The following is a 27,577-nucleotide window of genomic DNA, read 5'->3' as shown; positions in this document are numbered from 1 at the left end:
AAATCTTAGCTTTGTTAGAAATTCTTTGTTGCATAGGTAATTTGATCAGGTTCAATTCCATTTGACTTTTGGAGATTTCCTTGCAAAGCTGGGTTTCCAAGCTCATATTGTATATAGTATACAAATTTTGTTTATTATTCTACAGATTCCAGATTCTCCTGAAGACCCTCCTCTGTCTACTAAAACAGGAACACTTTGCAATCAAGATTTTTTTTAGCTAAGAAAAATTCCTGGAAAAAAACTTTTAAACCGCCATTTTTAAAGAGAAATTATATCTGAGCCTTTAAGATATTCTTTTTTCGATCATGTAGATAATTAGATTATTAGATAATTAGATAATTAGATGATTAGAACATTAGATAAATAGATGATTAGATAATTAGATAATTAGATAATATTTTCAAATGGATATTTATTTAATGATAATGAACGTAAACTTGCAAAAACTTTAGTCCGGGGAAATGTCTTAATATTTAAAACTTACATATCCCAACAATAAATAAAATAAATAAAAAAAGGCCAAATTTCTAATTTCACATCCTGGTCACCGTGAATTACATGGATGAACTTCTTAATTCTGAGCTAGATAAATTTCTTACGTCATTAACATTTGACTAAAAAGCAAATCTATAACATTTGAAAGAGAACATTGTTAATTAACAGATTAAACAAATCAATATCATAGCGTATAAAAGTTATTTCTAGTACAATTAAAAAAAAAAATATTTGTGAACATTATCACTTTTCCTCTTTCGTACAAATAAAAAAAGACAAGATGTTATCTTTAATTTAATTCTGTAGAATTGTATCGATGTCTAGTATTTAACTAATCTCTGTATCTGAACAAATTGCAAATTGTTGAAAATACAGAAACGTTCAAAATGGCGACTTTAACACCAGAACAAGGGGAGAAGAAAGAAATGAAAGAGAAGAAAGAAGAAAGCAAAAAAGAGAAGAAGAAAAAAGATGAAAAGAAAGAAGAAAGTGTTTCTATGAAAAGATCCAACCTTTCTCTGGACAAGTTGAAAAATTCAAACCTTTTCAGGAAGAAAGATAAAAAGGTTACCTTCAATGCATTTTTAGAAATCTGTAAACTTGAATAGATTTATCTATCTATCTACCACTACTATATTCAATTTTGATCCGAGTAGTTGAAAAATTCTTCCACGACGTGTTCTTAAATATAGTTTCAAAACCAGTATTCCTTTTGGGGATTTTTATCAGTTCTGGATATTTTGTCTAAAAAAAATTAAAACTGGATAAAAAAAAACAATATCATTATTATTAGTATCGATCCTTATAAAGTGTGCAATCTTTCTTAAATAGCAGAGGAACAATTTGCTTATTATGGAACCAATTCCCCTCTGAGTTATGCATAAAGTTTAGACATAAGTTACAATTAAATTGAGCTTGTTCTCCTTTAGTTTAATATTCAACATTCTACTTAGATTATTATGCCAGAGTTTAAATCTACATATTTCATAAATTAAAGTGCACTAACTGTCCTTACTCTTCAGGATAGTTTTGTCTCTTCAATCCTATTCTAAACTTTCTTATTGTCTTATTCTTATAGCCTATTCTAAACCTTCTCCTCTTCCTATTTTTTAATCCTATGCTTAACCTTCTCCTTATCCTGTTCTTTATTCCTATTTTAACCTTCTTACTGTCCTATTCTTCATTTCTATTCTAAACCTTCTTCCAGTTCTATTCTTTAACCTTATATTCCTTACCTTTTTCTCGTCCTATTCTTTGATCCAATTCTAAATCTTATTCTTGTTCTATTTTTAATCTTATATTCCTAACCTTTTTCTCGTTCTATTCTTTAATCCTATTCTAAATCTTATTCTTGTTCTATTTTTTAATCTTATATGCTTTACCTTTTTCTTGTCCTATTCTTTGATCCAATTCTAAAACTTCTACTTGTTCTATTTTTTAATCTTAAATTCCTAACCTTTTTCTCGTTCTATTCTTTGATCCAATTCTAAAACTTATTCTTGTTCTATTCTTTAATCTTATATTCCTAACCTTTTTCTCGTTCTATTCTTTAATTCTATTCCAAATCTTATTCTTGTTCTATTCTTTAATCTTATATTCCTAACCTTTTTCTCGTTCTATTCTTTAATCCTATTCTAGATCTTATTCTTGTTCTATTTTTTAATCTTATATTCCTTACCTTTTTCTTGTCCTATTCTTTGATCCAATTCTAAATCTTCTTCTTGTTCAATTCTTTAATCTTATATTCCTAACCTTTTTCTCGTTCTATTCTTTGATCCAATTCTAAATCTTATTCTTGTTCTATTCTTTAATCTTATATTTCTTACCTTTTTTTCGTCCTATTCTTTAATCCTATTCTAAATCTTATTCTTGTTCTTTTCTTTAATCTTATTTTACTTACCTTTTTCTCGTCCTATTCTTTAATCCTATTCTAAACCTTCTCCTCGTCCTATTCTTTAATCCTATTCTAAATCTTCTTCTTTTCCTAATATTTAATCCTATTCTAAACCTTCTCATCGTCCTATTCTCTGATCATATTCTAAATCTCATACTATTCTTTAATCTTATTTTAAACCTTATGTCTCTTCCTAGTCTATAACCCTATTCTAATCCTTCCTATTTTCTATTTCTTATATCCTAACCTAAATCTTCTTCTCGTCCTATTTTTTATTCATATTATAAATATTCTTGTCCTTCTACTATTCCCGCCTCTCCTATTTATTATTTCTAATATCCAACCTGCTCCTAGTTGTTCTATACCTCGGATTTGTCTCCAAATCTCAATCACACAATTTCTCACTCTTGTCTGCAAAGGTATCCCATCCTATCCTGACACATCCAAAACAATATGATGGTCAAATCAGTAAGATAGAGTGATGGCTAGCTGACACAAAATGGACGAAATAGTGACGTACAATATGCTCAACTTTATTTTCATTGATAATATATTTAGGAGAAGGTAAAATCCTTCAAGAATACAGACCTAGATGAGATGAGAACTAGCTACGCCTTAACACAGGTCATTGCTAGATTAATCACAAATATTTAATGGTAACATTCCCTTTAAATGCAGTATACAATAGTTGTAGTTGTAGAATAGGAACTATTAAAATTGTATCTATTATTAAAACAGATTAAAGAGCATAGATCAGTTCAAGAAAGTGTGCTTAGTTTTTAGTTTACTTAAATTGATGTGTAAATTATTTTGATGCCAGTAAATAAAATCAATAAAATCTGGCACTTCTTTTAATCTTTAACTTACATGTTTTTTTAAAGATATGTTGAGTAAATAAACTCTTGATTTAAGGGTGTAAAAGTTGAGAAAGCAAGAAAGATCTCAGCTCCCACTCAATCCTATAAAAGTACAGATTTATATACACTTCAGAGAACATATGCTGAAAAGCAGGCAAGCCTAGAGTAAACAGCAAGTTACAAAAAATTCTTAACTTTTTTAAAAGTTCAAAGTTATGTGTGTATATATCTTTCAAGTTATGATATAAATATAATCTAATATTCCAGGGTGTCAAATCTGTAGAGATAAGAGAACCTAAGTTTCCTCAACAGAAGTTCGAAACCAAGGACGGATTTCACCGTGCTGAATCCAACCCAGATACAATTCAAACTGTGAACCCTGAGCCAAGGGACCAGAATCTGGAAAATGAGAATATTTTAAATGGGAAACTTGAAATCAGAATCCTGGAGAAGGAACCAACCATCCTGGGTAGAAAACCTTCCTCGAGTTCTCCTGAGTCTGAACCCATCTTTTCCAATACGAACTTTAAAGAAGATCAAGTTCAACCCTTAGAAGTTCATACCGATGCCGTTGAACTTTATGAGCCTGTAATATTGAATGCGAAAAACAAAGATCATGATGTAAAGAATGAAGATCATGTTACCAGAGAAGAAGATCATATCACAAAGAATAAAGATATTGTTATACATAATAACAGTCGTGGTACAGAAAATGATGATTATGTTAAAAATAATGATGAAAATGTTACCAACATTAAAGATCATGTCGAAAATATCTTAGATCATGTAAAAAATCATGAAGATACTATTACACAAGTTGAAATTCAAGAAATCAATGAAGACAAAAATGGCGAAATAAATGAAGTTAAAGAAATACAAAAAGAAATCATTCACGAAATAGGTGTTGTTGGTGAAATAGAAAAGATTGAAGGTGTTGAAACCACACCTAGCTCTAAGTATAGAAGTATACCTACACAGATTGAGTTTACAGACTCTAACACCCCAGGTGGAGAAGAAACCTCAACTCAACCTCTTCGGCCTGAGACAGGTCTGGAGAAAGAAGAAATCAAGTCCTCTGATGAGGTAGAAACCATTGGATTTATTGAAAATGATCGAAATGATGACATTATTGGATTTGATGTAAGACCTGAACTAGAGATCAGACCAGTTCAACCAGATTCAAAACAGCTGGATTTTCCAGGGTTTGGAGAAGAAAGCGAGATTAAGAAAAAAGCAAAGAAGAAAAGTTTTATTAAAGAATGGCAAGAGGACTTGAAAGAGTTCTTTAAGATCGGGAAGAAGAAGAGTGGAAAGGAGGCAGGAGATGAAAAGCATGAAAAATATCCCACAAAATCAGAGATTACGCCTCAAACAAGGAAGAGCATTTTATCAATTATCAAAGTTATAAAACGAAAAAGCCTCTAATAGTTTTTTTATTTTAAAAAATATTAGGATAATAATTGATAAAATGTCTAATTTTGCAGTGAACAGGCCCCACAAAGACAGACAAAGAGCGTAAAGGTTGAAAATGAGGCTGAAGAAATAAATAAACAGACAACGGAAGAATCTAAACCTTCTGTTCCTACGGAAGACGTGAAGAATGAAGACGCAAACGGCCTGAAAGAAAAGACAACTGATGACAACCCAAATCTAAAACCCAGAAAGAAAAATCGATCCAACCGAAGAAAAACCAACTCCGCGAACTACGAGGAGAGCGCGAACATCATGCTTGAAGTTAGGAACGCATTGAAAGAATCTGAGGATTCTGGAAACCTTGAAGGAGATGAATCTGGGAACCATGATGAGGATTTGATGAAAACTGAGCAGGTTGGAGGAGGAGACGGACAGAAGGGAAGAAAGAAGAAATTGACGAAAAAAGCTCAGAAACCTGAAGACGAAGAGGTTAAATATTCAAACATTTGCATTTCTACAAACAAAATTCTTAATCCCTATATCTAATTACAACCTTATGTTGTAAACCTTTAATATTTCATACTTAGATTATTTGATCTGACAAAATTTATAGTTTAAAATATCAAAGGTCAACGACATCGGGTTCCAAGGATTCCTTTAAGCATTAAATTATTACTCATTCTGGTTTTAACAAAGCATTAGTCACTAACTCTTCGTATGTCATTATATTGAGTTTAAGAGTGATAAGATGTATTTTGGCCTGAAATCGCCAAAACAGCAAGTATTGCCCTATTTCCCATAGATCGGTTAGAAAGGGGCCACAACAATGAATCTTATTTTTAGTTCGACCTGACAAGCATCTAGCAGTTTACCACTGCATCCCCTGGGTTATGAATAGGGGGTAGGGGGATGCAATCATGCAAGTTTATGGGACAAAAACTGGGCCTTTTAGGTGGAGCCATTTTATTTAGACCTTTATACTAAACAGACAGAAGAAACATATAATTCATATGGAAAATTTTTCATAATTTGACTGAAAGGGATTGTAAGCGTAATGTGAACAGAACCTCCCTGCCAAGATTGAAATGCCCGATTTACACCCTTTCATGCTTTGTCTGAATTAATTTGATATTAATGGTTTTAATTTTGAAAAATGATTATTTTTAATTGCAGTTTTTCTACAAAAGAGACTCGCGCATTACACTAAAGGAAAACATTGTAAATCGGACATTGTCATTTTTGCATGTGGGTCACTTGAAGTTACCCTTACAATCCCTTTAAAGGGATCGGGAGAGAGCGTAAGAGAAAGATCCGTCCTGGCTGCCGGAGGAAAACCTAAAGTGGTGGTGCCGACTCCTCGAGGTGAATAATCTAACAGAATTTTTAATCTTAAACAATATAAACTCAAAGATGTATTCTGTGTACATATTCTGTGAAGAATGGGATAAAAGAAAGACTGAGAAGTGAGTTGTATTGTTTTCATGAATTGAGAGAAGGGTCTGGGAAAACTTTTTTTTTGCAAACTAACTACCTTGTTTATTCTTGTTTTTCTCAACTCTTGCAAACCATGTTTTTCATTTCAGTAGCTGACATTAATATCTACTTTTACCTAACTATGCCAGGGGCTAAAAGAAATACTAGATAGGGCCTTTTATTCTGATTTATAGGAACAAGATTAAATGTTTTTTTTTTGTGTGAAGTAGTATAGTTGCATACAGGTTAGGGAGTATTAGATAGGAGTAGGATAAATGGGTATTAGTGAAGGTTATAAGGTATAGAAATGATATATAAATGATATATATAGAAATGATATAGAAATGATAATAGACGAAAGCAAGAGGGATAAATGAGTGATAGTGAAGGATATAAGAGAATTATTGCGTGAATATAGGATAAAGAAATGTTAAATGAAATGTTAAATGAATGATAGTGAAGTATATAAAAGAAAAATGGTTAGGTGGTTAAAAGGTAAAGACGAAAACAGAAAGAATAAATGAGTAAAAGAGAAGGATATAAGAGAAAGATTGAGTGGTTAAAAGGTAAAGACGAAAGCAGGAAAGATATATAAGGGATGGTGAAGGATATAAGAGAATGATTGAGTGTGACTGAAGAGTAAAGACGAAGGGGAAGAAGGATATAAGAGAAAGGTTGAGAGGTTAAAAGGTAAAGACGAAAACAGAAAGAATAAATGAGTAAAAGAGAAGGATATAAGAGAAAGATTGAGTGGTTAAAAGGTAAAGACGAAAGCAGGAAAGATATATAAGTGATGGTGAAGGATATAAGAGAATGATTGAGTGGTTAAAAGGTAAAGACGAAAGCAGGAAAGATATATAAGGGATGGTGAAGGATATAAGAGAATGATTGAGTGTGACTGAAGAGTAAAGACGAAGGGGAAGGATAACTAAATGATATTGAAGGATATAAGAGATGAGTGTGACTATAGGGCAAAGACTAAGGGGAAGGATAAATAAATGATATTGAAGGATATAAGAGAATGAGTGTGACTATAGAGAAAAAGACGAAGGGGAAGGATATATAAGTGATATTGAAGGATATAAGAGAATGATTGAGTGTGACTATAGGGTAAAGACGAAAGGAAAGGATAAATAAATGATATTGAAGGATATAAGAGAATGAGTGATTGGATAAAGAGTAAAGACGAAAGCAGGATAAATGATGAAACTTCCCTTGTGTTTTATTTGAAGGTTTGATATAAGATTATCCTTGTTTATTTTCCTAATATACGAAGGGACGACGGAAGGGGGAAAACGAAGGGACAAAGGGTGGGTGGGGAGATAGGGTGAAATATATAGAGGGGAGGTGGGGGAAATGTGGGGAATTTGGGTGGAATATATAGGGGGAGCTGGGGGAAATGTGGGGGATTTGGGAAACTTTTCTTTCATCATTTAATGAAAAGAAAAGCTTAGAGGCTAAGAAGTAAGAAAACCTATAGTTCGATGAAATAGATTTATTTAGATATTAATTAGTTTTTGCTGTCTCAGGTTCACAAGATGAGAATAAGTCTTACAGTGGACTTAATTAGTCTTTTTAAAAAAGCTTTAAAAAGTTTGTATTATCAAAAATAAATATATTTTTTGAAGTTTTGGATTGGAAGTCCGGATACTTTTAGTTCTAAATTTTGTTTGTTTACCAGTAAGAATATCTGGCGTTGCCAGTGCCCATCAGTGTTTAATTTTCACAGTTGCCAGCGCCCATCGGTTTTTCGTTTTCCTCAACCTCAATTTTTTTACTCGCCAGAACAACTTCCTCTATCTGAACCATTTAATTTTACTGTAGGCACGTTTCAGCTCTATATATGTTTCTGTTTGGCTGTCTGAATACGTAACATCCGTTACACAACTACATACGGGGTAGGCGATTATACAAATACAATGAAGACGACTTTCTATTGTAATTTTGATTTATACCAAGCTTTCAAACAGCATGGATACACAAAAACATGGAAACAAAGAGAAGCTGTCAATTGAAAAAGCTCCTCTTTAATTATTTGTAAACTTGTATTTAAAAAAAGCTTGTTAGCAATTAAAACAATTTTTTTAAATCGTCTTCATTATATTGATACTATTGCCTACCACCATATACATACGTTTTCATGTAATCATCGGTTAATTTAGGTTGTACGAAATGAGTGAAAACTCCTGTTGTATTTTTGTATTGTTAATATCCTAGATCCTAGATAATAGATATGAAACATGGAAAATATATTTATTTTTCAGATTCTTATCAATTGACCATTTATAAAGTTAATGTCTTCTCTAAGCGATTAATAGAAAAGAAAAGAAAAGGAACTTTTAGTTCTTAGTTTGCTCAAACCTTGCTAGAAATCATCAAATCTAAACTAGCAAAAAACCTGTCACTTTAGCTAAACTAGTTTTTTTATTCTTCATCAAATTTATTGGCTACAGCTCTAATCCTTAAAGGGAGTGACCGCGCCAATGAATGGCAATTGAACTGAGTTTGAGCACAAAGTCGACGTTCAAAGTCATCCATTTGGGTTGCTACGTTTTGAGAATCAATTTTTTTTAAATTATTAAATAACTACGACGAAAAATGTATCAAAATTTGACAGTAAACATAAGGGTAAATGGTTTGTAACATGTTTTAATGAATTGGTTTAAACAAAACAATTTTGCATAATATGCAATTACTAAGTGGAAAAATTAGTATTTTAAACCTGAATAGTAGCAAGTATGTATTTTACAAAAATAAAACATACTTATTAGAATAATTATATCGTTTATTATTCATTAAATTCTAAATATAAATTTGCCAATAAATCAATGTTAGAATCAATTATTTCTTTTTTAACATTATATTGAATTTCTTGTTCTTTACGAATTTGTTAGCAGATTCTTCAAATGTTGTCTTTTTAATAAAAATTCCAGAAAATCTACAGAAAATGTTTGTGAACAATGAAACATCACAGAAACTAATAACTAAATATGATTACTTATTTTCGATAATAAGAGTTAATTTTAATTTTCTCAACCTGTTCCTCAACAACTAAATAGTTTAATAAAGAATTTTTTTAACATTTTCGTCGTTGTTATTTAATAATTTTGAAAAAATCGATTCTCAAAACCACCGAAATGGATGATTTTGAAAGTCGACTTAGCGCTCAAACTAAGTAAGTATATATCATTAAAACGTTTTATATGTCCCAAATGAATCCTAAAAAATTTTTCCACAATACTACAACTTCCAACTTCCATAAATTGCCGGTCACTCCCTTTAAGCTGCATTTTTTATTCATTGATCATATTTTTATTAAATAATTGTCTTTTTTTGTTTATTGTATACTAAATTATGAATAATAAACGCTACAATTATTCTAATAAGTATGTTTTATTTTTGTAAAATACATACTTGCCACTATTCAGGTTTAAAATACTAATTTTTCCACTAAGTAATTGCATATTATGCAAAATTGTTTTGTTTAAACCATTTCATTAAAACATGTTACAAACCATTTACTCTTTTAGAGCTATATTCAAACCTAAAAACCTTTAATATTCTAGATATTTATAACTGATAACTTATAGTTAGATATGTTAAACCTTAAAACTAAACCTGTTATATTCAGGTATTCCTAAACACATCATGTTTAGGCATGTTTAAACCTAAACCTTTTATATTTAGATATTCCTAAACCTATAAACCTATTATATTTAGGCATTCCTAAAACTAAACCCTATTATATTTAGGTATTCCTAAACCTAAACCTATAATATTTAAGTATTTCTTAACCTAAACCTTTCATATTTAGGTATTTCTAAACCTATCCCTATTATATTTAGGTATTCCTAAACCTAAACCTTTTATATTTAGGTTTTCCTAAACCTAAACTTATTATATTTAGGTATTCCTAAACCTAAACCTTCTATATTTGGGTATATCTAAACCTATTATATTTTGGTATTCCTAAACCTAAACCTATTATATTTAGGTATACCTAAACCTAAACCTATAAGTCGGATAACTGATAGTAACCGGAACAGTATGATCTCTACAGATAGTTTCACGGACGACGATCTTGTTGAAGTGGACATTCAGAATATGCAGGTTAAATAAACTTGATTTAATTTATTCAAACATTCTCTGAAATGGAAGTGATATTTCATCGTTAAATGCATTCTCCGGCAATATTCCTAGATTCCTAGATTCCTGGATTCATGGAATAATTCTAGATTTCCGCTTCTTCGATCCATCCCCCTTTCATTTACAGATTTTACTCTATTTTAAACTGAAAGGAACTATCTGTCATTTACAGTGATCCTGCAATTTAAGATGCATGCCCGATTCCCAATTAAAGAATTTGAGCTAGTGTGTATCCGAACCTCCCAGAGGAAGGGTGTCAGCAGAGCTTTCTAAGCCTGTTAAGAGAAAGGGCGCTATGTGCGTTGTACTTGTATAGAAGTCTAGATAGCAAGGACAATTCTCTTCTCTTCTCTCTCCACAACTGAGTAGAAAGCGTGACTAATCCCGAACAAGATAAAGTAATAAAGATGAATACAGAAGCAATACAGAAACTCAAAACATTAGGGATGAAGTACATGCTGATACAGGTTTTAAGGGGGAACAGAGCCTTCAATAGACTTTAAATCAAATACCATAAACTGGTTTTTCACCCTCCTCACAATGGAAACTGGATTACTCATGGCAGACCTCTGACAATGATAGGCAAAAGACACACTCCCCGTGTTTTAAAGCGATGGGACAGCATGCTTAGCGGGTTATTTTTTCTTTAAAAATCTGTCCACGTGGGAATACACGTTAAAAGTGAGGACTATGGTATTTCTGATACCTGTTACCCTTACACCCCCATCCTCATCCGCCTACCTCCTAAATTCCAACCTTATTCTACTTCACGAGCAGATATTGTGGAACTCAGAAACTGCTTTGCTGTGGAATCTTAATCAAAACTTTCTGAGAGAGATCATCATTGGTTTCATTGGGTGTTCCTTTCCTAGGGGGTACACCTAAATCACCTTGAACCTAGCCGAATGCAGTTAAGGCTAGGAGGTCTTTTAATTTCTTTCTAAATTACTGCAAGACACTGATACATGTAATGCAGCTGACAAAGGGAAGTTCTCATTACAACAATGTCAGCAATAAACCTGCATAGATGGCCGATATCAAAAACAACTGAAATAAATACAGAAACTCAAGAGCTGATATTAAAATACTACAAATTGCCTGATCAGCATCTCAAAACTGCATATTAACCCTCCTGGGGGGGCGGGGGTATGCAGCTAATTGAACGAGCATTACATGACAGCCAGGAAACAAGAAGATTGGAAACATGATTATCTGCATTCTGCATTAAATACATGTATCAAATAATTTGTTTCATAAAAAAAAATTAAAAAATAAATAAATTGATAAAGTTAAAAAGAATTTGAGCCACGGCTTAAATTTAAGCCACGGCTCAAATATGGTTGGTTACACTTAAAATCGTATTCATTGTTTCAGGATTTAAGCCGGCACCAAATTGAATCCGGTTTTTGGTGGATTTAAGACGTGGCTTAGATTCATTAAATTCGGACACTGTTCTCTTAAACCATCTTATAAGCTTGAATGTTGAAGATATTTTCTAAGTATTGATAATTCCGATTTGCGATTTCTCTCTAAAGCTAAAATAGATAGTTTTTTAGATAAAAGTACATTCGTTGGAAGATGATGAAGAGTTTAAGAAAGCCGTGGATTCATTCGACGAAATCTTCCAAAGTGAGAGTAGGACGGATATACAGAGAGCGTCAAGAAAATCCGGGAAAAGAAATCCTAAAAAATTCGGGAAAGATCCGCAACCGCCAGCTAGTGAAGAAAATGATGAAGAGGAAGTGATGAATATGGAAACTGGTGAGTTAAAAAATATGCAAGCTTCTTCAATCCGTTCTCTTTATATTTGTTTAATTTAAATTCGATATTAAACATTCCGATCGTCGATGGCGAAATTTCAATATTCGCGAGCAATCACTTTAAACAATTTTTTGTTAGTATTTGAAAAATTCTTCGATATCTGTTGTTTTGTTTGTTTTACAAGATCTCAGATATTAGATTGTTCAAATCTGCCAACTTCATGGTTTTTACTTCATCAAATTGTTTGTTTTTACGACAATTTGGCTTGAAATTATAGGGATTCAGAAACATCGAAAAACACGAATTTTATAAACTAAAAAATGGTACCAAAAAATAGAAAATGAAGAAAAGAATAAGAAATTTCTACATGTCATGCTTTTTTATTGTTTAAATCTTGTCTTTCCTGTGACAGATTTCCTTCATATGAATCCTTTACATTTTATTAAAACAAAATTACAGTATTGGAACATGATAAAACTTATTTCACACTTTGAACATAATAAAATTCATTCCATACTTTGAACATAATAATTTATTCCACACTTTGAGCAAAATAAAATCTATTCAACACTTTGAACATGATAAAACTTATTTCACACTTTGAACATAATAAAATTCATTCCATACTTTGAACATAATAATTTATTTCACACTTTGAACAAAATAAAACTCATTTCACACTCTAAACATGATAAAACTTATTTCACACTTTGAACATAATAAAATTCATACCACACTTTAAACATGATAAAATTCATTCTACATTTTTAACGTAATAAAATTCACTCCACACTTTGAAAATGATAAAATTCATTCCATACTTTGAACATGATAAAATTCATACTACATTTTAAAAAAAATTCATTCCACACTTTGAACATAATAATTTATTTCACACTTTGAACATAATAAAATTCATACTACATTTTTAACATAATAAAATTCACTCCACACTTTGAACATGATAAAATTCACTCCACACTTTGAACATGATAAAATTCACTCCACACTTTGAAAATGATAAAATTCACTCCACACTTTGAAAATGATAAAATTCATTCAATACTTTGAACATGATAAAATTCATACTACATTTAAAAAAAAATTCATTCCACACTTTGAACATAGTAATTTATTTCACACTTTTAACATAATAAAATTCACTCCACACTTTGAACATGATAAAATTCATTCCATACTTTGAACAAAATATTACGAAGTAGAAAGTTCTTATGATTTCTTCCATCTACAAACATAAAGTATATAGTAGTCTCTGTTTGGGTGCCTTTCTGTTTGTTTGTGTTTACGATTATAACTTATAACCCAATCTTGACCGATTTGCCTCAAATCTTGATTTGGGAAAGCTGGGTTCCCTACCTGGTACCAAATCTTTGATTAGATATACAAAAGTTTACATGGATAATATCGTAAATACTTTATGTAATCATTATTAAAATTAAAAGTTTTACATGTCATCTCTAAAAAGTAAATTTTATAATGAATTTTATCGTATTTAGATTCATTAACACTCACTAGCATGTTTATCATTCTATGCTACAAAGACTAACATGTTTTGCATTAAAAATCACGATCAAAGAGATTTTTTAAAATTTTGATTGCAGATTTTGTATTTGAAGTTCAAAGTTCAGCCTTTCCTAAAAAATTTTCATTTTTTTCAATTTTTGACATTTGATTTGATGCATATCAGATAATGTAAACTTGAGCATAGCTCCGAATATTTTAGAGAAAATGAGATAAAGAAAATAATCTTCTTCACTTTCACTTGTCAACAATTAAATAAAACTTATATGTTCAAAAGTGCTATCCGACCAAAAATAGTGACAACATGGGCAATTAAAAAAAAAGTTTTGTATTTTCAAGACATTTACAAATACTATAATCAATACAGACAATGTTTAGACAGTGTACCCTTGGAACCTGGAGTAATCAAGAATGTTGATGGACAAAATAAACAGAGAAAAGGATCAGCTCGCTTCTCCAGGAAACAGAATAGTAGAAGCAACAGGAGCAGTGTTGGTAGCATGGAGGAGGATACAGGTATACAGGAGCAGTTTTGATAGCATGGAGGAGGATACAGGTATATACAGGAGCAGTATTGGTAGCATGGAGGAGGAAATAGGTATACAGGAGCAGTGTTGGTAGCATGGAGGAGGATTCAGGTATACAGGAGCTGTATTGGTAGCATGGAGGAGGATACAGGTATATACAGGAGCAGTATTGGTAGCATGGAGGAGGATACAGGTATACAGGAGCAGTGTTGGTTGCATGGAGGAGGATACAGGTATACAGAGGAGAAAAGTCCTGCATAGCCCATTAACAACACAAACCCTCCTTTTCTGCACGTCTTAAAGAGACTGTTGTTTTTGATTGACCCTTCATTTCTACAGTTACAACTTACATGTACCCATTAAAAGAACGAGTGAGATATCCTTCTTTTTTATCTAAAAATTAAGTGTCTTCGGAATCCAGTGTACATTGCACACTAGAGAAAAAATGATATTTCTGTGGTTGATTATCAGACAAAGGTTTAAATAATGCAGTTGTTAATCCGACCAATCACCAAAAATGGTCACCTAAAATTAGGCCTACAGTCCCTTTAATTAGAACTAAAGGATAATACATAATGTATATATCTACATATTTGATTAAAGTTTAAACTATTGAACAGATTTGACGGGAGATTAGAAACTTTTAGAACTGTAGAACTGTAGAACTGTAGAACTGTAAAATTGTAGAACTGTAGATCTGTAGATCTGTAGATCTGTAGAACTGTAGAACTGTAGAACTGTAGAACTGTAAAATTGTAGAACTGTAGATCTGTAGATCTGTAGAACTGTAGAACTGTAGAACTGTAGAACTTTAGAACTGTAGAACGATGTTATCGAGATCGCAATGAACATTTTCCAACAAAAAATCTCTAGAATTCTTTAAACTCAAAATAAGGTATATAAAGCTATGTAGATAGTATATCAATTCATTAAAGTTTGTAATATCAAAGACCTTCGTCATCAGGTTGCAAAGTTATAGGTATTGGAAAATTTTTGTTTTGGCAAAAGCTCAATTCAATTGGTTTAATTGCAGTAAAGAAATTTTGTCTCTAATTTTTGCAACCATATGGTGTGAAATTTTGATATTTCAAACTTAGATTTATTAAGGGATTAGAAAATTAAAGTTTGTGACATTGATATTCCTTTATAAAGGGATAAAAACATGTCAGCTTTATTCTACTAGACTCAAAGTCCCTTTAACAAGAAGTTAGAGCAGGGTTTGTTAATATATTCATGAATATGAAGGGAACAAATTCTTCCAATATTGTTCTTTCTTTAGAAGTTTAGTTCAACTCCACTATATCTTATACTAGAGTTAATTCTAGTTGAACTCCACTGTATCTTATACATATATCCAGAGTTATATCTAGTTGAACTCCACTGTATCTTATACATATATCCAGAGTTATATCTAGTTGAACTCCACAGTTTCTTAAACTTGAGTTAGGCTGGTTCTGGGTTCTCTACCAAGATTTATGATGCAATCTTTTAAATGTCATAAATATATATTCACGTGTTGGAATGACACCGATAAATTCCAAAAACTTGAAATGATATCGAAACCTAAATGTATAAGAAAACAATCAGAATAAGTAAACAGTCAGTCGACAGCCCATAAATATTTAGGAAAGTAAGCTTTTAACATAAATTAGGCTTTTCTCTTGATTATTTTAGCTACTAACTGTTGCTCTACAAGCCGACATTTATAATCGTTTTCAAATGAATTTAGTCTTTGCCACAAACTCAAATCTTGTAATCCCTTTATCTTTTAAACCTGATGGTGTAAACCTACGACCATGGATTGCCGAGATAAAGAGGTCAGTGTTTATAGCAAAGACTCGATTCCTTAGCGCATATGTTTCCATTCAAATTGGTGCCTTAAAAAAAATGATAAATGTGAACATTTTTTCGGAGCAACATTTTTCAACGACCAGCCATAAACCTTCATATGAGTTGCACTAAAAAATATGGGCCCGATTGGTTCAGCCGTTTTGATGTTTATTTAATACAAACAAACAGACAAACAATTTATGTGTACACCTTGGGCCCCTGCTTAATGTGTTAATTATTTAATCACTTTATTTCCGGAGCAACCAAAAATTAACAATTAATTCATTACATAAATAGTTAATGCAGCGATTCGTTCCGAAATATTTACATATATCTAAATATAAATTTGGCTTGTCTGTTTGTTTGTATCCAATAAACGTCAAAACGGCTGAAACGATCGGGCCCATATTTTTTGTGGGACCTCACGTGACCCCAGGGAAGGTTTATGAATGATCAAAATTTCAAATATTTGTCTCAATCAAAATTCGATCGTCATTAAATTTTTTAAAATTTTGAAAATCCACGAAATTTTTTGTGAAAATCCGCGAATTATTTTTGTTTTGTTTTACCATGTACACAAAGAGAACATGTTCACAATTAATTTAGAAGATGGGCGCGAAGCGCCCTCTAAGGCTAGTATATATAAATTTGGCTTGTCTGTCTGTTTGTCTGTTTGTTTGTATCCAATAAACGTCAAAACGGCTGAACCGATCGGGACCAAATTTTTTGTGGGACATCTAGGGACTCTAGGGAAGGTTTATGAATGATCAAAATTTTTAATATTTGTCTCCATCAAAATTTGATCTTCATTAAATTTTTGAAAATTTTGAAAATCCACGAAATTTTTTGTGAAAATCCGCGAATTATATTTGTTTTGTTTTACGATGTACACAAAGAGAACATGTTCACAATTAATTTAGAAGATGGGCGCGAAGCGCCCTCTAAGGCTAGTATATATATAAATTTGGCTTGTCTGTCTGTTTGTTTGTTTGTCTGTCTGTTTGTATCCAATAAACGTCAAAACGGCTGAACCGATCGGGCCCAAATTTTTTGTGGGACATCTAGGGACCCCAGGGAAGGTTTATGAATGATCAAAATTTCAAATATTTGTCTCCATCAAAATTCGATCTTCATTAAATTTTTGAAAATTTTGAAAATCCACGAAATTTTTTGTGATAATCCGCGAATTATTTTTGTTTTGTTTTACGATGTACACACAGAGAACGTGTTCACAATTAATTTAGAAGATGGGCGCGAAGCGCCCTCTAAGGCTAGTATATATAAATTTGGCTTGTCTGTCTGTTTGTTTGTTTGTATCCAATAAATGTCAAAACGACTGAACCGATCGGGCCAAAATTTTTTGTGGGACATCACGTGACCACAGGGAAGGTTTACGAATGATAAAAATTTTAAAAAAATGTGTTTTGAAGGTTTTTAATTTTGTAAAAAAAATCTAAATTCTTGAAAATCCGCGAAATTTGTTCTTCTTTGTTTTCAAATGTAAACAAAAAGAACATGTTCACAATTTAAATAGAAGATGGGCGCGAAGCGCCCTGAAAGCCTAGTTTGTATAAAATAGGAAATAAATCTAAAAAAGAAATGATTGAACAAATGAAAAAGTTAGTGTTGGATTTTGTAGGACCCTTGCTGGGTTTGATAGGAATCCAATATTATCCTTCCTCTTCAGTTTCAAGTTTGCAGAAAATACTTTATTTTTTGTTCAAGTCAGTTTATCAAACTTTATACACTAGAGATAAAAGGAAATATACTTATATAGAGATAATCAACACTCACACATAAATACAGGGTAGAGTGTACTTTTCAAATACAGGGTAGGGTGTACTTTTCAAATGCAGGGTAGGGTGTACTTTTCAAACAGACTTAAAAACCATGATTTGATATAGGAAAATTTTGTTAAGTTAAGTTAATAAAAGCGTTGATAATAAATAAAAATAATAATAAATATAAATAATAAATATATAAAATATAAATAAATAAAATATGAATAATAAAATAAATGAATGAAAACTCAAATTTTCAAATCCATCGTTGCAACACGATGGCGTAAACCTTTTATATTTCAAACTTAGATTATTTGATCTAACAGAATTCATAGTTTGAAATATCTTAGGTCTATAGACATAGGATTGCATAGATATTGGGATTAGAAAATCTCAGTTTGTGGGAAAGACTTAATTCCTTTGAATAGTTTTAAATCAACCCCGTTCCTTTAAAAGTTTTCAGATCTTGGGAGAAAAAGTTGGTTTAATCTGAATTCAGTTTGATGTTAGTTTAGTAGTTGGTAATTTCATACTTTTAATACAAAATATCACTGCGATTTGGAATTTTAACGGATTTACAAAAAATGTAGCCTCAACATTTTTTTTTTGATAAATCAGTTATAGAAAATACAAATCAAAAATCCTCGTGACATTTCTAAAAGAAGAGAACGAAAACAATGATTCCATTTTGTCTGACAAAAAAATCTCAAGAACTGGAGAGACCGAAAAACATTTTCTAAAAATGTGGAACAAACACCTACTTTATTTACTCTATGAAGTTTAAAACAGCAAATTTTAAATGAGTCCATTGTATTCCGGTAACCACTGTATTAATCTGTTTTCATGATTCTAGAGAGGCTGAGTCCTGACCTGACCTCGAGGCTGGTTGAGACAAAGGTTCAGATGCAGAGGTTGGATCAAACATTTTCAACTCTATGCAACGAGGTTACAAGGTAAAGGAATATAGTTCTGTTGGATCAACTAGTCCAGGTTGAATATATAACAAGATTAAACCATCAGGTTGCAAAATGGTTTAGAAAAACTGAGTTTGTGACAAAAACTTTTCGAAACTTGTTATTCATGCTAAGTTGAATTTCAAATAGATACATATTTGCAGGGATAGTTCTACCACGAGGAGTATCTCTGGAACACAAGTTGAATCCCGGGGACATTCCCTTTCTAGGACCAGGGTTCGGATCTCTGACGATCCCTTGGATCAGATTATTGGATCCATGATACAAACTCCCTCTACCAATCCACAAACTCAGGATCAGGTCATTTTGTAATTTAATTCTTGGTTCACGATTCTGAGTACCCTGTTCAATCAACGATTTACAACAGTATCCTTGAACACCTTTCAAAGCAACATATCTATTAAAGAATTGTTAATCTTGATAACTATGATACGGCTACTGTGAATTTCTATAGCAAAGGTGATATAGAAAATGCAGCTAAGGCTTGAATCAGTAAAGAAAATTATTTTTTATTTTTATTACTGGGTTACCCACAAAGGAGGAGACTTAAGATACGATTGTACTGAATTTACTCAGTCTTTTTTTCTTAGTTTCATGATTTCCTGCAACTGTAAACTTGGTTTTTTTACAAAGCAATTAATATGTTATTAAAAGACTGTATCCATGACAGTAACCTATGTACATTGAACCTCTAGGGCGCTCTATTTTTGTGGATAACCCTGTATATTAAAGTTTTAATTGTTGCAAAGAACTCTTTAATTTTGGGGACCAATTAAGCTTACGTTGACAATTTCCCGTGAAAAAAATGAAATAACTGATACCACAAAAAACGTCCGGAATCTTTTTTAGCGCCTCATACTTCTTATTTCTTGTTTTCACTCTCTCTCTTTTCACATAGTAGGCAGTACATATTTCGATAGTGTACATATCTAAAGAGTGTACACATTTAGATTGTGTACACATTTAGATAGTGTACATATTTAGATATTGTACATATTTAGATAGTGTACATATTTAGATAGTGTTACATATTTAGATAGTGTACATATTTAGATAGTGTACATATTTAGATAGTGTACATATTTCGCTAGTGTACATATTTAGATAGTGGAAATATATAGCTTGTGTACATATTTAGATAGTGTACATATTTAGATAGTGTACATATTTAGATAGTGTTACATATTTAGATATTGTACATATTTAGATAGTGTACATATTTAAATAGTGTACATATTTATATTGTGTACATATTTAGATAGTGTACATATTTAGATAGTGTACATATTTATATAGTGTACATATTTAGATAGTTTACATATTTATATAGTGTACATATTTAGATAGTGTACATAGCCAGGGTAAATATTTAGATAGTGTACATATTTAGATAGTGTACATACATAGCTAGTGTACATATTTAGATAGCGTACATATTTCGCTAGTGTACATATTTAGATAGTGGAAATATATAGCTTGTGTACATTTTTAGATAGTGTACATATTTAGATAGTGTACATATTTGGATAGTGTACATATTTAGATAGTGTACATATTTAGATAGTGTACATATTTAGATAGTGTACATATTTAGATAGTGTACATATTTAGATAGTGTACATATTTAGGCTGGTTCACCAGTTATGTACAGAGCCGAAGTTGTCTGTAGTAATAAAAAGGTTTGAAACATTTCAAAGCATGGTTTACACCAATGTAGTTACATCAAAATACGCAAAATCTCTATTGTGTACTGTACTGACTGGGAGGCCGAAGAATTTACACAAACTTAGTGCTCCCACGGCTTGAGTTTTCAGAAAAATGTAAAAATCCTTGCGCCTAAATTCTGCTTAATTCATTTTCACGCGGAATTCCGTGCGAAAATTGGCTTCCGTTTGAAACCCTACGGCCACGACTTCCACAACTTGTAGAGGGACCTTTAAATAAGCGAACTAGTTAATTAGAACATTTAAATATCATTAATCTTCGTTCTCTTTACTAGAAGAAATAGTTACTCTTTCATAATCATAATGCATATTTTCCTGCCCCCCAACCCTTACATTAGATCTCCTCCCCCTGCAGTTGCAGTACACAATTCGGAGATGCTAGGTATACTTCCTTCAAGGGCGTATACAGAAATAAACCTAGGGGGTGAATTTGCACGAATGCCCCCCTAGGAGCTCCTGGGGGGGGACACTACCCCCTTGTCCCCCCAGTATACGCCCTTGCTTTCCTTGGTTTACACACAGACACTTGGTTTACATTGATAGGTAATTTCCGAAGGGAAACTTCCCAATTAACCTAACTTACTGATTCCCAACTGTCATATTCTCACATTTACTTTTTGGGAGATTGTTAAATTAGGTTAGAAATAGTTGTATAGGAGTTCTTAAAGTGTTAAATTCTGGTTAGTTCGTTTCAGGGTATGGGAAGCTATAAGGATCCATGGGCAGTGGCTAGAATTCGCTAGACATCCGCGCGTTGCAAATATGCTTGGGATTCCTGCACTGTGACTAGGATATGCTTGGGATATCTGCACTGCGGCTAGGATATGCTCGGGATTCCTGCACTGCGGCTAGGATATGCTAGAAGTACACGCGCTGTGGCTAGATATAAGCTATTGTTTCGTACTCTACGGCTAGGATCTGTTAGAAAAGTCAGCGCTGCGGCTAGAAATTATCTAGGGTTTCTTACTCTGCGGCTAGGAAATGCCGAGGATCCCTGCCATGCAGCAGGGATATATAAAGAATTCGACTGCAAAAAGAAATTGAGTCTTTGCCACAAACTCTGCTTTTCTAAACCGTATATCTTTGATTTCCAATGTCATAGACCTTAGATATTTCAAACTATGAATTCTGTTAGATCAAATGACATAAGTTTGAAATATCAAAGATTTACTACACTGGGTTCCAAAGATATAGGGATTATAAATTCAGAATTTGTGGCAAAGACTCAATTCCTTTGTTGGTTTTGATATATTTAGGAAAATGTATGTTTCGGAAAATTCCTTTTGGGAATATTCCATTTATTTAAGATACAATAATATTTATAATAGCAGACAGTAATGCATTTGTTTGTTTAACACAAACAAGAAAAGTTTAGAAAAACTAACCAATCCTTTTATACATCTTACCAAATCCATCCTTCTCTCGTAGGTTTTAACATTTTATTTAGAACCTATTTTGCCTCCAGGGACACTGAAGTTTAATGTGTAGAGTGCTGTGCACTATTGCCAGACACTAATATTAGAAAATGATTGATAGATGCCTTTTACTTTTTGATAAACATAGAGAATAGTTTACTTTTGAGTCCTATTTACAAACGCATTTTAAAGTTCAATATCAAAATTGTCACTATGTACTTAATTAACAAAGCACAATTTTAGTTGTGTCTTATTTACAAAGCAAAATTTTAGTTGTTTCCTATTTACAAAACACAGTTTACAACTTTAAGGTTTTATCCACAAACACAGTTTACAGTTTAGTCCTAATCCTAAACACAGTTTACAGTTTAATCCTATTCACGAAACACAGTTTACAACTTTAAGTCTTATCCACAAACAGAGTTTACAGTTTAGTCCTATTCCTAAACACAGTTTACAGTTTAATCCTATTCACGAAACACAGTGTACAGTTTAGTCATATTCACGAACACATTGTACAGTTTAGTCCTATGTACGAAACACAGTGTCCAGTTTAGTCCTATTCACAAACACATTTTACAGTTGGGTCGAATTCACAAACCCAGTTTATAGTTCAAAATAAAAAATTTTCTTATTTACAAAACACAATTTTATTGTGTCCTATTCAACTTTAAGTCACAAAACACAGTTTAAAGGTAGGTTGAGATCTATTGCCAAAAAACAATTCACATTTAAGCCCTATTAAAAAACAAGTTTACAGTTAAGTCCTTTTCACAAAACACAGTTTTAGTCAAATATATATTTTTAGAAAATAATGTTCAATGTTGAATGTTAAGTTCTATTCACAGAACACAGTTTTAGTCATATGTATATTTTGGAAAATAATGTTCAATGTTGAATGTTAAGTTCTATTCACAAAACAAGACTTTTTTTTAAATGATTCCGAATTTAATCTTATTATCGTTAATATTTTTCGATATGTTTACATAAAAATTGAAACTGTAAATATTTATAATCGACATTAATCAGCCCACACTTTGTAATTGTTCCAGGAAATATTGTATTGATTAGAATGTTCGAAGAAACATTGTTTTGCTTTGAAGTCTTTAAACTAAACAAGAATAGCACGGGTTAAAATAGAAAAGTAGTGACAAAATAATAGCCTTGGCTTTCATCCAATGAAATAATTATCCTTTCTGGGTTTTATTTCGAGGACTTTTCTTTTAAAGATAAACGAACTTATCATCATTGTTAGAAAAAGCGTTTATTCTTCTTGGCAAACGTAATTCTTTAGATAATAAGTTAAAAAGCCAACTCGGTTACTTTAACTTAGGCCTGACATTTGATATTTACTTTTATCTCAATAAAAGACTTTTACATAGATTTCCTTTGTCGAAAACCAAATTCCAGCCGAAAATAGAGACAGTAAAAGTAAAAAAAAAACTAACTTAAACGAAACATGCAGTAAAGAATATCACAAATTGAATATTTACAACTAACTTGGGAACCCAGCTTTATGTCTCAGAGATCCCTATACTTATATATATTATAGATATTAAATATACAATGTACATTATACAAAGTTTATTTTTATTTCAATGTGTGGTGTGCAACAAACCATAGACACAGGACTATATATATATATGTAGGAAACCATGGACTAACCATAGACTAACCATGGACTAACCATGAACTAACCATGGACTAACCAAGGAGCAAGATTCGGTTTATTATATTTGGATTCAATTACGCTTTGGTCTATATAATTCAAACTTACAGAGTTGAATTTTTCATTTTAAACGGATCAAAAGGAGGAGAAAGGATCAAACTTTAAATGAGTGTGAAAAATCTCTCAAAAAACTTGTTTGAACCATCAACGATTAACATCAGAGGTCGGATTAAATGAATTGTGGAATCGGTTTAACATCAAGTTGAGCTACTTTCCTTTTAGACTCAAGGTCACTTGAATTCCGAATTCATTAATTCCGACTTGTGAAAGTTTAGATCCTGTATTAAAGTATCATCTTATCGAGATAACTGTGTGTTGTTTTTCAGCATGTTTGGTCGAGCCGTTTAAAAATGCCGAAGTAGAAAATGTCCGAAATGTCATTTATATATTCTCGAAGAACATTTAGCTTATCTAAACTAAAGTATAAATGATTTAATATTCTAGGTTCGAGTTGATGAAGTTTGAGGTTTCTCTTCTACTTAGCTTCTATTTAGAAAACGTAGCAGGAAGATTGTTTAATAATTCTTGCCGAGTTGTGGAGAAAGATCAAGTTTGTTTGAGTGACATATGATGTTTGTAAGGACAGAATACTAAACTATTCATATAACAACTAGACATCACATCGCCAACTAAGCAAACAACACTATATTCTATATACTTATATATCTTATCTAAGCCAAGATATTTTTTGGATGAGTGCTGATTTCTAGCTCCGATATTTTCAGTCCTGGTCCATTCAAATACTCCAACCTATTCAAGTTTACTCAAATCCTCTCTCATATACTCGGATTATATTCTTACATCCTATTCTATATACTCAGCTCTGACCCTCAATCCTATTTTATATACTCAGCTCTGACCCTCAATCCTATTCTACTGAACACAAATACTTAAACCTTTTCTTCCCAATACAAATCCTCAAACCTATTCTACTGAACACAAATCTACTGAACACAAATCCTCAAACCTATTCTACTGAACACAAATCCTAAAACCTATTCTACTGAACACAAATACTTAAACCTTTTCTTCCCAATACAAATCCTCAAACCTATTCTACTGAACACAAATCCTCAAACCTATTCTACTGAACACAAATCCTCAAACCTATTCTACTGAACACAAATCCTAAAACCTATTCTATATTGAACACAAATCAAGAAACCTATTTTACGGAGCACACATTCTCCAACCTATTCTACCGAACACAAATCCTAAATACTTTACTATTAAGCACAAATCCTCAACCCTATTCTAAGGAACACAATTCCTCAAACCTATTCTTTTAAACACAAATCACAGTCCTATTCTACTGAGCATAAACTTTCAAACCCATTCAATTTCTCAAACATATTCTACTGAACACAATTCTTCAAATTTATTCTATTAAACTATTATTTTTAATATTTCCACGATAAAGTGTGATTATTTAAAGGAAATTGATGAAAATAATAAATTTTCAATGTTGTTGCAAATTCATTTATCATTAAACCCTTCATACGCATTAGATCCAATTTTCTTTTAATATTTTCTTGCTAAGGTATACAATATATAAAGTATACATAATCAATGAAGAATAATTATCATATTAAAACGCTTTGTTTATATCTAAAAATAAAATTTCAAAAATATTTAAAATGAATATACAAACTTTTTTGCTACATTTTGATTGTGAGTCTGTTCATGCATGATTGTCCGAAGGAATTAACAATATTTATAAAAGATAAATATATAAACAAAATACTTTAAGGAAAAATTGTTAAAAAATAAAAGATATCCCCGTTAATTTTTGGTTCAGTGGAAGTTCTATTAGATATTTGTGAAGTTCTGTGATTTTTTAGCGATTGCTTGGTATTAATTTGTGTTTTAAATTGTTAAATCTGTTAAACAGAATTTTGTGAAAGTTTTAAATTACAATAAATATATAAGTTTTATCTTATAACTTTATTATTGCCGTATTTTCTTATAAACTTTTAACTTTACAAATCAATTGTCATAGGTCTTTTTGCAACCTATTCATTGGTACCTTTTTTAGCCGATCCATTGGTACCTTTTTTAGCCGATCCATTTGTACCTTTCAGCTGATCTTCTGGTATATTTGCAACCTATTCATTGGTATCTTTTTTAGCCGATCCATTGGTACCTTTCAGCTGATCTTCTGGTATATTTGCAACCTATTCATTGGTATCTTTTTTAGCCGATCCATTGGTACCTTTCAGCTGATCTTCTGGTATATTTGCAACCTATTCATTGGTATCTTTTTTAGCCGATCCATTGGTACATTTCAGCTGATCTTCTGGTATCTTTTCAGTCTATTCATTGGTACCTTTTTTAGCCGATATATTGGTACATTTCAGCTGATCTTCTGGTATCTTTTCAGCCTATTCATTGGTATCTTTTTTAGCCGATATAGTGGTACCTTTAGCCGATCAATTGGTATTTTTTCAGCCTATTCATTGGTACCTTTTAAGACGATCTAGTGGTATCCTTTCAGCCGATCTTTTGGTACCTTTTCAGTCGATCCATTGGTACCTTTCAGCCTATTCATTTGTGCGTTTTTAGCCGATCCATTGGTACCTTTTTAGCCGATCCATTGATACCTTTTTAGCCGATCCTTTTATACTTTTTTAGCCGATTCTTTGATACCTTTTCAGCCGACTCATTGGTATCTTTTCAGCCGATCCATTGGTACCTTTTCAGCCGACTCATTGATATCTTTTCAGCCGATCCATTGGTACCTTTTTAGCCGTCTCATTGGTATCTTTTCAGCCGATCCATTGGTACCTTTTCAGCCGATCCATTGGTACCTTTTCAGCCGATCCATTGGTACCTTTTCAGCCGATCCATTGGTACCTTTTCAGCCGATCCATTGGAACCTTTTCAGCCGATCCATTGGTGCCTTTTTAGCCGATCATAGGTATTTTCTCATGATCTACATCTAAAGGTTGGAAGTTTTGTGTGATCGTTATACTTGAACACTTGATCTTGAAATCCAATTTGGGAACTTTTAAGTTTGAGTGTCAAGCATTAACCCTCAATCAACACTATTCCTGCAGAGTGAGACCACCTCGGGATAACGAAGATAAATTAAATTAATCCATATAAATTCATGAGATGGAGATCGATGCTTGATCCCAAGATTTAGAACACAAAAATTCTGACTTTTTTAGCTGCCAAAATGTCGTCTTTGTGCTCTGATTTTTTCAAAATTTAAACATGCTGTCTAAAACAACTTGTTACGCGAGCCATGCTGCGTGTATAAAGTCTGCTTATCGCCCCTGTGTATTTCTGAGTTCTCCCTGAAGATCTGTACGGAATGTATTGTGAAAGAACTAGTTTTAAGGCTCAGAGAAATAAACGTTCGGAACCTTACTATCATCCTTTTATTATGAAGAGCGTTGAGAGAAGGGAGTCTTACGATCCGGTCCTGAGAAATACCACACGGTATATATATTAGGTCTTTAGGGAAATCGCTAAGTAGCGAAACACAACTAAAATCAATTAATATAAACTGTCATTTAAATACAGCGATATCCAGAAAACAATAGAATAGAAAGACAAAATTATAGAAATACTTTAGAGTAGAAGATGTTGTTTAAAAACGATTATGTTTCTCGACACTTATTGAATTATTGATTTAATAAGCGTCGAGAAAAAATAGAATCACTAGTTTAGTGAAATATTTACAGACAAGAATTTATCAAATGTCGTCTTGACAATTTTTCAATGAGTTTTATACTATATTACTTAAATTTCAGTATTTGCGAAATTAAATAAATAGCCATGAATATGCGGGAACAGTTTTAAAGAGTTCCATATAATCATTGAATTAAAAAACTAAATATCTGCAACAATCCATTATCAGAAAGTAAAGAATACGACATTTGATGAATTCTTTCGATGTTTTCGTTATTAAGGGTTTCACTGTATATTATCAAATCAAAAAGATAAAAAAAATGCCGTGTTGCGTTTTCCCTGATAATTGCAGGATGAAACACAATATCTTCTCGTATGAA

The 27,577-nt window shown here is 31.9% G+C and overlaps 1 protein-coding gene across 4 annotated transcripts in view; it reads left to right on the top strand.

The window, feature by feature from the left end:
- LOC111706863 (protein piccolo) overlaps nt 1-24,503 on the top strand; it is a 40,773-nt gene extending 16,270 nt beyond the window's left edge. For 2 of the 4 annotated variants that reach the window (XM_023479793.1, XM_023479792.1), the window contains exons 11-24: nt 146-188; nt 871-1,061; nt 2,948-3,013; nt 3,302-3,400; nt 3,514-4,622; nt 4,731-5,148; nt 5,943-6,021; nt 10,127-10,242; nt 11,835-12,039; nt 13,960-14,097; nt 18,573-18,672; nt 18,837-18,993; nt 20,322-20,372; nt 24,006-24,503. In XM_023479793.1, the coding sequence (XP_023335561.1) occupies nt 146-188; nt 871-1,061; nt 2,948-3,013; nt 3,302-3,400; nt 3,514-4,622; nt 4,731-5,148; nt 5,943-6,021; nt 10,127-10,242; nt 11,835-12,039; nt 13,960-14,097; nt 18,573-18,672; nt 18,837-18,993; nt 20,322-20,372; nt 24,006-24,026 (2,793 nt within the window). In that variant the 3' untranslated portion in view covers nt 24,027-24,503. The remainder of the gene's footprint in view (nt 1-145; nt 189-870; nt 1,062-2,947; nt 3,014-3,301; nt 3,401-3,513; nt 4,623-4,730; nt 5,149-5,942; nt 6,022-10,126; nt 10,243-11,834; nt 12,040-13,959; nt 14,098-18,572; nt 18,673-18,836; nt 18,994-20,321; nt 20,373-24,005) is intronic. The other 2 variants (XM_023479796.1, XM_023479795.1) reach the window with 2 other exon arrangements.
- The last annotated feature ends 3,074 nt before the right edge of the window (nt 24,504-27,577 follow it).

Source organism: Eurytemora carolleeae, unplaced genomic scaffold, assembly GCF_000591075.1.
Source record: "Eurytemora carolleeae unplaced genomic scaffold, Eaff_2.0 scaffold760, whole genome shotgun sequence".
NCBI classification, from domain to species: Eukaryota; Metazoa; Arthropoda; class Copepoda; order Calanoida; family Temoridae; genus Eurytemora; species Eurytemora carolleeae.
This window is presented reverse-complemented; position numbering and strand designations above follow the sequence as displayed.